Source organism: Gymnoscopelus microlampas (genome assembly GCF_963454915.1).
Source record: "Gymnoscopelus microlampas genome assembly, chromosome: 12".
In the NCBI taxonomy this organism is placed as follows: domain Eukaryota; kingdom Metazoa; phylum Chordata; class Actinopteri; order Myctophiformes; family Myctophidae; genus Gymnoscopelus; species Gymnoscopelus microlampas.
Window position 1 is genome coordinate 21,152,993 of NC_139949.1, and position 10,892 is coordinate 21,163,884.

At 41.2% G+C, this 10,892-nt stretch overlaps 1 protein-coding gene across 1 annotated transcript; it reads left to right on the forward strand.

The window, feature by feature from the left end:
* The first annotated feature begins 519 nt into the window (after positions 1-519).
* Positions 520-8,344, forward strand: rcc1l (RCC1 like). The gene is made up of 12 exons (XM_084075174.1): positions 520-695; positions 2,439-2,730; positions 3,505-3,634; positions 3,775-3,903; positions 4,625-4,691; positions 5,273-5,324; positions 5,844-5,928; positions 6,078-6,259; positions 6,577-6,664; positions 7,287-7,460; positions 7,638-7,723; positions 7,849-8,344. Exons 1-12 carry the CDS (start codon positions 688-690, stop codon positions 7,924-7,926), a joined length of 1,371 nt encoding a protein of 456 aa, XP_083931300.1. The 5' UTR covers positions 520-687; the 3' UTR covers positions 7,927-8,344.
* The last annotated feature ends 2,548 nt before the right edge of the window (positions 8,345-10,892 follow it).

The window sequence follows — 10,892 nt, forward strand, 5'->3', positions numbered from 1 at the left end:
CCCCCTAGCGGTGCTGTCCAGCTATTTTGTTATTGATGGATTTGTATTTTATTCTTAAATGTAATGTAATTGATATAATGTATCAATACTGCAATGTAGAAATAATCTGTTACAAGCAAAAGTCCGAAATTCAAAATTTACCTGAGTAAAAGTACAAAAGTATTGGTATCAAAATGTACTAAAAGTACAAAAAGTAGAAAGTACTCATTATGCAGAATGTCCCATTTCACAAGCTTTCAAATGTATACATCTTTTGAAAATAGTAGATCTACAAGCTCACCAATGCGTCGCTGCGAGCATTGTGTACAATATTTGCCTTTGAGATGTAGTGGAGTAGAAGTAAAAGTACAGTACTTGAGTAAACGTACTTAGTTAGTTACTTAGTTTACACCACTGCTAGGAGCTCATTTATTTGAATATCAGTGCATGCTTCCTGCCAGTAGGTGGTGGTATGCTTCAGTCTGTCATGTTTGTGCGAGGAGGCGTAGAAGAACAGAAGCAGAGGAAGTGAAGTGAGCATGAAATGACAGCATGATGATATGATTATGTTCTACAAGACAATCATCTCATGTAGCACTTATTTATAATGGATCATTGTATGGATCATTTACTATAGCTGCTGTTATCTGTTCATAGGACTGTACTACACTACAGTGTTTTGGTGAAATACAGGGTCTGGTTGACTGGATGCAGAGGTATGTGTTTAACCTTGTTATAGTGGCTTACTGGACCAGAGAAGGAATGGACATGTAGTGTAGCCAGGTTGCACACAGTATCAGTGGTGGAAAAAAGTACTCACATTTTGTACTTGAGTATCAATACTGCAATGAAGAAATACTCTGTTTCAAACAAAAGTCTGGAATTCAGAATTTACTTTAAAAGTACAAAAAGTATTGGTATCAAAATGTACTTAAAGTACCAAAAGTAGAAATTACTCATTATGCAGAATGTCTAATTATGCATAAAATGTATACAAATCTTTTGAAAATAGCAGATCTACAAATTCACAACATGTCGCATCACGAGGCGTTGTGAGCTTGTAGATCTGCTATTTCAATATACTTCTGAGTAATATTGATATTGATACAGAACACCTAGCTCTGGTCCATGGCGTATGGACCAGAGCTACAGAATACTAAACTAATGAAAAATTCATTTATTTATTTACTTACACATTTGTTTCCCCACTCCTCTAAACCAGTGATTCTCTCTTTTTCTGGCTTTCCCCTTTTATCCAACTACAACATTGTGTTTAGAAAATGTCAAGAGAAACCATAGCTAGATGATGTTATGAATGAATAATAACCCACCTGTTGAAGAATATATGGTACAAATAAGAAATGGAGGGAAAGAGTTGCAATGATTGTGTTGCGAACGTTCAGGCCATACTTGCCAGCACTGGCCTATATATGGAGATCCCCATAAATGGAGACGATCGACCTACGAAGTCTGACAGCATAGAATCTCTAGAAATCTCCCTTTCCAGAGATTCCTAACATACCTAGCTCTGACATCAGAAAACCCCTCCTGGAAACTCCATATATGGAGATAACCGAAACATCCAGGACTGACATCATAGTCCCAGATTTGGGCATAACTGACGTAGCCCGCTCCATATATGGATATGCCTGACACTACCCGACATCACCGTAGTGACACCAGGGGCCACAGCCAACAGTATAAAGGACCCTGGATGCCCTGGTTAATGGAATGTCCTCAACGACACTCGAAGACCATCTTAACTCTCTGCAGAGTACCAGGACGATTAGCTGGCCTTACAAACCAGTTAATCACGGATCACGTATACCAGGACGACTAGCTGGCCTTACAACCCAGTTAGGCCTCACAGTGGCTCTTGAGTCCGGTTTTAACCAACCAGCCGATTAGCCAATCAGTTTTACAGCAACTGTTTGTTATAACATTTTGGTATGAACACAGATTGAACAACAGAAGGTTTACACAAAGTTTGTCAATTAAACATAATAACAGTAAAATATTTTTTTCAACTTTCTCTCACTTACCCCGGTAGTCCCTTCACTCACCCCCTACTACCCCCATTTGAAAAACACTGCTCTAAACCATAGGTTCTCAACATTTTTCATGTCAAGAACCCCCAAATTGATATGTATTTGGCCGTGGACCCCCCCCCATCTGAAAAGGACCCCCAGAAGAGAAGTTTTGTGTAAAATTAGCAGATGTACAAGCTGTGAGCTTGTAGATCTGCTATTTTTGAATAGCCAACGTATAAATGGATAAAGTGGTTAAAATGACCGTGATGCTATGTTAACTGCTTTTGCTGGGGACCCCCTGGAACTCCCTCAAGGACCCCTGGGACCCCACTTTGAGAACCAATGCTCTCTAAACAATGTTTTGACCCTTTGTATACTGTGCGTACTGTAGCTTCTGTAACTCGGTGTTGTGTCATTTTGTCTCTGCAGGATGGCGTTGCCATGTCTTCGGCTGTGCGCCCCGCCCGGGAGGAGAGTGGGACTTGGGCTTCGTTGCTACGCAACAGTCGGCGGTACTACGTCCAAATCACGGGAGAAATTGGACGATGTCCCAGTGTTTCAGTATGTTGGCAAGCACAAGAAACCAAACCATAAAGTGTTTGTGTGGGGTTTCAGCTACACCGGTGCCCTGGGTATCCCCAGCTTTGTAGTGCCTGACACTGGCAGGAAGAAGCCCAGAAAATACCAGTTCACTCCATACAGGCTGGACACTGAAGATCAGGTAAACTCCAACTCCTTTTTGTTTGCTATTGTTGTTTTTGTTTTGTTTGTCCGAGGCCAAGTACCACAATGGAAATATATCCTGACTTTATTGTGCTTTTATCCTTTTTTTTTAGAAGCATGTCTGTCATGTGTTTTCTTTTAAAGGAAAAGACCACTTTGGTAGAGGTTTGAGTTGTGTATTTACCTTGCCATAATGTAACTCCAAAGGTGGACAAGAAATCAAAAATAATTTCTCCAGTGATTAGAAATTGATGATTCAAAATATGTTCCTCATTGATTTACATTGTACGCTGACACAGCTCTCAAAGTCACTCTTTTAGCACACAAACAAACGCAAACAAAGTTGATTCAGACAATATAGACATCACCAAACCCAGTTCTGTTTTGTTTTTTTTTACAAAAATGTTAAGGTCATTACACACCGGCAAATATACGCAAAATTCGGATGCGGTCCGAATAAATAAAAGACGCTTTTTCGCTCCGCGAAACGGATGTGGAAGCTTGCATTGAAAAAAACGCCCCCGGTGTGTAAGGACCTTAAACCTCCTGTTGATTTTCCAATTTTTATTAGGAAGAAAACCCGGACTGGATCCGTGGATCCGGCTCCGGATCTTCAAATAGTAGAATCAACAGGAAGTTAACATTTGTATTAAAAAAAACAGTACTGGGTTTGGTGATATATATATATATATATATATATATATATATTGTCTGAATCAACTTCAGACAATATAGATACATTTTTAACACAAATCTTCTTCTCTCTCCATAGATCTCATCTGCAGCGTGTGGCTATGGCTTCACTCTCATTGCCTCGTCCACCAGAGATGTGACCAAGGTGTGGGGCATGGGCCTCAACAAGGACTCTCAGCTGGGCTTCCAACGGACCCAACATGACCGCCGTGAGAGGAATTATTATCAGCCTCTTGTGTGTTTTAACTGGCTTTTGAAATTGAAATCCTCTGCGTTTGAGCTTACTGTTCAAAAGCTAAAACTGATGTTCCTCTTATGTTCTTGTCATGTCCTCCGTCTTTCTGAGCAGAAAAGAGCTACGACTATGTGCTGGAGCCCTCACCGGTGGCTCTGCCGCTACGGAAGCCCCAGGAGACCAGAGTGCTGCAGGTGGCCTGTGGCCGCGCTCATTCCCTGGTGCTCACCGACATGGAGGGTGGTAAGATGATGCATGCTTACCCTTTTTTTTGTAGACCTTATTAATCCTGCGGGGGGGGGGGATTTAGTTTCAGTTACACCCAGCTGATGGCTTCTCAGATGGGCGGGGATTCAACACATTACTGGGCAGGCCGGGGGGGCAAAGCAATGACCCTCTGATTCCCAGACCACTAAGCTATGGCCGCCAAGTTATTTCATATCAAACTATATCCTCAAGGAAAGAAAGACTATTAACTCAGATAAATTAACTGCACAGTTAAGTGTAAAATAATCATTTTCTCAATTCATACATCTATGTGATTTAATTTCTAAATGACGATGATCCCATTGACGTCACGCTGCATTCACGTGTTGACTTTATTTGCTTCTGAATAGTCCCAGTTGCAGTGTCTATCATACTTCATCATTATTTTAAGTAAGCAAAACATACTATTAATTCAACATTCACATCATACAACTCAGTTGTGTGTGTTATCTCATTCATTCCTCATCGACAGCGCACTATTGGCGTTACTATAGTAACCTGACACGACACCTGCTGACGGTGGCAGAAATGCAGATTAGCATAATGGCCTAACCGGACTGCGTATGACAAAGTTTTCAAGCTAAAGAAATGAGTGTCACTGAGGAAAGTCCTCGTGGCGAGGGTGAGAATGATACCTCTGGATCTACAGCCTGCCCTCAATCTCTGTTCTTTTATCCATTTTGTCTCTCACATTAAGCTTTCAGCATGGGAAACAATGCTTACGGACAGTGTGGGAGACGCATAGTTGAAGACGAAGTCTACAGGTAAAGCTTAATGCACACGCACGTACACTACACACAGAAAAACAACCCCCCCCCCCCCAAAAACCACACAGCAGCAAGGCTGCAGCAGTGCTGCTGCCTACAGCAGATCCACTGTTATCATACTTGACTGTGTGTGTGTGTGTGTGTGTGTGTGTGTGTGTGTGTGTGTGTGTGTGTGTGTGTGTGTGTGTGTGTGTGTGTGTGTGTGTGTGTGTGTGTGTGTGTGTGTGTGTGTGTGTGTGTGTGTGTGTGTGTGGTGTAGTTTTAGTTGCAGTTTTGTAAAACAGTCACAGTGGGAATTCAATAGCTCTATTCATTGTCCAAATATGCATATTTCCTTCTGGAATGCGTTCTAGTTCCATCAACTAACAGTGGACAATTCTAATCAGTTGCTTTCCTTGTACCATGTTGCTTAATTGTAATGAAAATGTAAGATCAAATGTATTCATGGAATGTTTACATACAACATTGTTTCAGTTAAAGTGTAATTATGTGAAGCGTAAAGAAACACAGGTAACCCTTTCTGGAAAGACTGCTCTCTTTTCTGTGCTTAATTATCTGGTTTACTCTCGCCCCCCCAGTGGGAGTCATGTGATTCACAAGGTCCGAGGCTTCGATGAGAGGCTCAGCCAGGTATGTAACGTCCCTTAGATGTGGAGTAATGAGACCGAGCTTCAGTCATGCATTGACGATGCGTAATTAACAAAGATAGCTGATCTACAAGCTCACAACGCGTCACGATGCATTGTGAGCTTGTACTGTAGATCGGCTGTTTTCGGAGCGCAACTTCATCCTACGAAAGTGTAAATCAGGTTTTATTTATTGTGGCTGTCAGATGGAAAACCTCATATGTCCAAAACAGTTACTTTTCAGCATTCAAATATTTTCTTTTAGCAAAAGTAGCAGATCGACGACTTGTGGATCTGCTACTTTTAATGCTTTTGTGTGTAGTACTGTATGATCGCTGTAGTATGCTGTAGTATGATCAAGTAGGGTGTTAATTTACGGGGAAAAAACACCAAAAGTAAAAATATTTAGATAAGAGGTTTGTTGCCGACAGCAACGATATGTATTCAGATGTTCTGACGTACTTTGTGCCACATGTCTCACAGTGTACAGTATGTAAAGTGGCATGGTGTCTGTTCCTTCCAGGTGGCGTGTGGACAAGACCACAGTCTTTTCCTCACTGAGACGGGGAAGGTGTATGCATGTGGATGGGGAGCTGACGGACAGACGGGTAAGGTCTTGATCCAAACGAAAGCACCAATCCCTGGCCGAGTCTAAAATAGTCCTTTACCCCCCCAAAATAATATATTTATTAACTGATTAACAGATATGAGGTTTCTACCCGACAGCAACGATATCAATGCTCTCCTGTCCTGTCAGGTCTGGGACACCACGACATGAGCTCCAGGCCGGTCCAAGTAGGAGGGGAGTTGTCCGGGGTGGAGGTGCAGCAGATCAACACCTATGCAGACTGTAGCCTGGCTGTGTCCAGAGATGGACAGCTCTACGGCTGGGGCAACTCTGAATACCGCCAGCTGGCTTCAGTCACTGACGCTACGCAGGTATGAGGGCCTATCGCATGTAGGGCTCCCACTATGCATTTATTCTCTTAGCGAGGATTCTATCGATGTTATATACTGCTATTTCTGAAAATGTTTGTCGCCTATGTAATGACAAGAAGAAACTGACAAATAAAAAAACGTTTCTATTTCCCACCCAAATAAGGGCTATTACATGAGCCATGAAACATGGTTTTGTTTTGGAGGTATACTGTACAAATGTGTACTGGTATCATGTCATACCATGATGTGAATTTTGACATAATAATATGCATTTTGTCTTTTGTTTATTGAGCTCTGATATGCTTCTTTTCCATCAGATGAACACCCCCCGGCAGATTCCTTTGAAAGGGCTTGGCAAAGTGGTCCAGGCAGCATGCGGGGGAACCCAGGTGGCCATTCTCAACGGTCAGTTGAGTCAAAGTAGCTAATTATCCACACTGAAACGAATTGTTTTTAGAGTGATTATCCAAGTTAAACAAAAAGAGTTTTATAATGATTATCAATATTAAAACAAACTGTTAGTAATTATCCACATTAAAACAAACTGTTAATAGACTCTATTAACAGTTTGTTTTAATGTTGATAATCATTCTAAAAATCTGTTTATTTCATGGGGATAATCACTCTGATTATCCACATGAAATTTTTTAGAATGATTATCAGCATTAAAACAAACTGTTAATAGAGTGATTATCCACATGAAATAAACAGATTTTTAGAATGATTATCAACATTTAAACAGAAGTTGCAAGACTATGAAAATTTGAGTAACAATGTAATTTTAAAAATGCAGATTCTGGTGATGTAATTAATTCTCTTTTCAATTGCTGAACAGAATCGACAATCGACAAATACCAAATTAATAATACATATTATTGAGCCCATGCATCTTTTTGTCTCCTTTTGGCATCACATATGTTAGCACTGCCTCCCCACGTTGTTTATTTTCGAACATATTGAAAGTTATGACTGAAAAACACGGTTTCTGTGTTTGAAAGTGCCAATTTGTTTCGTGCAACCTTTTCAGACAAAGGAGAGGTGTTTGTATGGGGCTATGGCATTCTTGGAAAAGGACCAGAGCTTTCTGAATCCTCCACCCCTGAGATGATTCCCCAGACGCTGTTTGGACAATCTGAGTTCAACCCATCTGTGGCTGTCAGGAGCATCAGGTGTGGACTCAGTCATTTTGCTGCAGTCACAGGTGAGATGATACATTTTCTCTGTTGACATTTATCAATTGTTATGCCGTCACCTATATTATTTTGTTTTATATTTGTATTATTTTTGGGGGTGGGTCTTCCCATCCCCGAGTATGATTTAATAGCAAAATGGCTGCCGATAGAGGTCAAAGATGATATTTGACCCGGTAATTTTCCAGATCGAGGAGAGTTGTTTGTGTGGGGCAAGAATGTGCGAGGCTGCCTGGGCATCGGGAAGAAAGAGGATCAGTACTTCCCATGGCGAGTAAGATGACTTCATTCATAAACATAAATAAAGAACAAATAATAAAGTCAGTAATGTAATTACCGTTTCATGTGCAAAACTGAGCATACAAAACCTGTTTTTGTTTTCCCCCCTGCTTCTTCCAGGTGACAGTGCCAGGCCATGTGGTGGATGTAGCGTGTGGCGTTGACCACACGGTGGCGCTGGTCAAGTCCATTATCTGACCCGCTCCGTGGACTGAAGCCGTGATGTTTGCACACTGCAGGGAGTGGGCATGCCTTACGAGGGCCTGGGCTGGTTTTTAGAGCACTGAGTGATTTGAGCCAGCTGTTCTCCACGGGGAGAGGGGGGGGGCAGACCCTACTGTCCCTCTCTCTCTCTCCTGCACTGGTATCATTCAGCACGCAGCCAGCCGGGCCGACCGGAGGCTCAGTTCTCAGGCAACTGTGGAGAGCAGTGAGCACTCATTGCATGTGTGGTGAGGAGATGAGGAGGTCGGTTTAATCTCGGCTGTGTAGCCATCTAACGCCAGTGGTTCTCAAACTCTTTTGTGCCAAGGACCCCCAATTTGATATGTTTTTGTTCCCTGGACCCCCATCTGAAAAGAGTTTTTGCCATGGACCCCCAGAAGAGATTTGTGTTCCCAAACATCTTAGATATTTTTCAAGAATAAAAAAAAATAGCAGATGTACAAGCTTGCAGTGCAGCACAAAGTGATGCGCTGTGATCTTGTAGATCTGCTATTTTTGAATATCCAACATATTAATGGATAAAGTGGTTAAACTGATTGTGATGCTATATTAGCTACTTTTGCTGGGGACCCCCTGGAACCCCCCCAAGGACCCCATTTTGAGAACCACTGATCTACGCCGATGTTTCCCAAACATTAAGTGCTTTTTAGACTGGAAACGACACAACGCCTGCGTTCTCGCTGGGATCCATGAGGTGGCGCTGCGCTCCTCATGTGAATAGACGCACCGTTTTAATGTGTCATGCAGAAAAAAAAGCTCAACACATTTCAACTCTGGTCGTGGGCGGGCGTGTGAGCTTGAGACGAGCACAAACGCAACAGGAGAGCGCCCGCTTGTCAGATAGCCCGGGCCTCCTTACCTGCCCGCTCGCCTGTCATTGTAACTGAATTTACTAGGCACGTCATTCACTCCCCGTCTGGAAAGCCCCTCTGTGACCCATTTTGGGTCTCAGACCAGTCTTAATGGGGCAAGTAATTACTGTATCCTGTTGTTTGTTTTTTACCTTTACTGTCATTTTTCTTTTCTCTTTTATTCCCCCCAAAAAAACATTTTTCAGAAGAAATTAAGATTTTTATTTCAGAAATGTTCAAAGAGTGTGAGAATAGCAGATATCCAAACTCACAACGCCTTGTGATGCGATGTGTTGTGTGAGCTTGTACATCAGCAATTTTTTTAATAGTGCTTACAGTAATTCACCCCCAAAATGACTTTTTTTCTATAAATACAATACATGCTCCTTCCGATGTCTGAAAAGATCAGATTCAGACGGGTTTTCCGAACGAGTTTGGAGGGTCAGGGGTAGGATTTCTGAGAAAAAGTTCTGATACCGCCCATCAGAACTTAGTTATATCATCTCCCTTGCCAAAATAAAGTTTGGACGTTGGAAGGAGCTTGTATTAGGCTTTACTCGCCCCTTCATGGAGATTTTTTGTCGCATTCCTGATCCAATATTTGATTAATTGAAATAAATAGGACACATTTTACAAGAGCGAAACCATATTTAAAACATTTGCTTATAACCTCCTCAGTGCAGTCCTCCATGGATTACACAGAGTTCTTTTGGAGTTTATAAATTATTTTTTTTATTTAGTTTTACTTTATCCTCCTATTTACTTAAATTCATCAAATATTGGAATATTATAACAACCAAAAAATCTCCATGAATTTAAGGCTTCATGGGGTGAGAAACTGATCGAATCAAATGTCATTTTATGGGTGAACTACCAAGAGTGATTCATTTGTGTAATAAATGTATAATTGATGTAAGTTTTCTCTTGGGATTAGAGCTGAAAACGTTTGGGAAACCTTTTATCTACATACACAGAGCCGCTTAAAACGGTTGTAAGACCTAATATGAAAAGCGCTGAGAGGTCAGTAATTGTGACAAGAAGTAAAACTTTTGTTGTTTTTCTTCCCTATTTGTGATTAAATAACACCAATCCCAAAGTGCAGTCTTCTGGCACTTCATTTACAGTAGCTGACAATGATGTTGGTCATGTCAGAGAAGTAACCCATTTTAACCACATGAACCCTAACGTCCATATTCTGGGGCAAATATTAAGTAAAAATAGATCTACAAGCCTGCAATGCATTGTGAGCTTGTAGATCAGCAAGTGGTCATGAATGGTGTAGAGGGAAAAAAGGAGGGGGCCTAGATGCCTAGTATAGACCTTTGGGCCCGGGGTCAATGAACTATATAGGATAGTGGAATACCCACTGAGACACATAACTCACTAAAGGGGTTAACTTAAGGAGAGAGACATTCGTGATATAAGGATGGTATGCTTCTTTAACCAAACTAATAACATGCACAGAAATCCCTTCTACATTGAGGCTCCAGGTACATATCCACATTACAATGTGGATAGTGACTGACTGAGCACATTAAACCTATTCTCCATTTTTCTGGACATTTTCACCAGTACAATAGGGCTTAAGTGGTTAAAGTTAAGACAGTGGGTCCTCAACCTTTTATCAGGGCCCACTTGAACATCATAAAAGTGTCCACGACCCTTTATCTCAGCATGTTTATTTTAATGATCAATCGATTGTTTTCCGATTGAGTTCCGGTTCGGAGTAGTTCGTTACAAGCTCCTATTTAACCCCTTTTATTCCATAAATAGTTTTTACATGTTTGTTTTGCCAATTGCAATATTGTCTTTGTCGGGTGGAAACCTTATATATCCAATACTGTTACTTTTCAGGATTCAAATACAAAAAAAATAGCAAAAGTAGCACATATACAAGCTCAAAACATTGCACGAAACTAGTAAATCTGCTACTTTTGATGCTTTTTGTGTTACGCTGTAGGATGATGAAGTAGGGTGTTAATTTAAGTTAAAATATGGATAAGAGGTTTCTCCCCGACAGCGACGATACTCTCAGGGCCCATAGGTTGAGGTTTGTTGGGTTAAGATGTGATGCATTAGAATTCCCTT

Excerpts from the sequence above, each read along its gene's own strand:
- rcc1l (XM_084075174.1), top strand. Across the intron at positions 2,731-3,504 it reads GGCTGGACACTGAAGATCAG|ATCTCATCTGCAGCGTGTGG; the intron begins GTAAACTCCAAC and ends CTCTCTCCATAG. Across the intron at positions 5,929-6,077 it reads GGGAGCTGACGGACAGACGG|GTCTGGGACACCACGACATG; the intron begins GTAAGGTCTTGA and ends CTGTCCTGTCAG.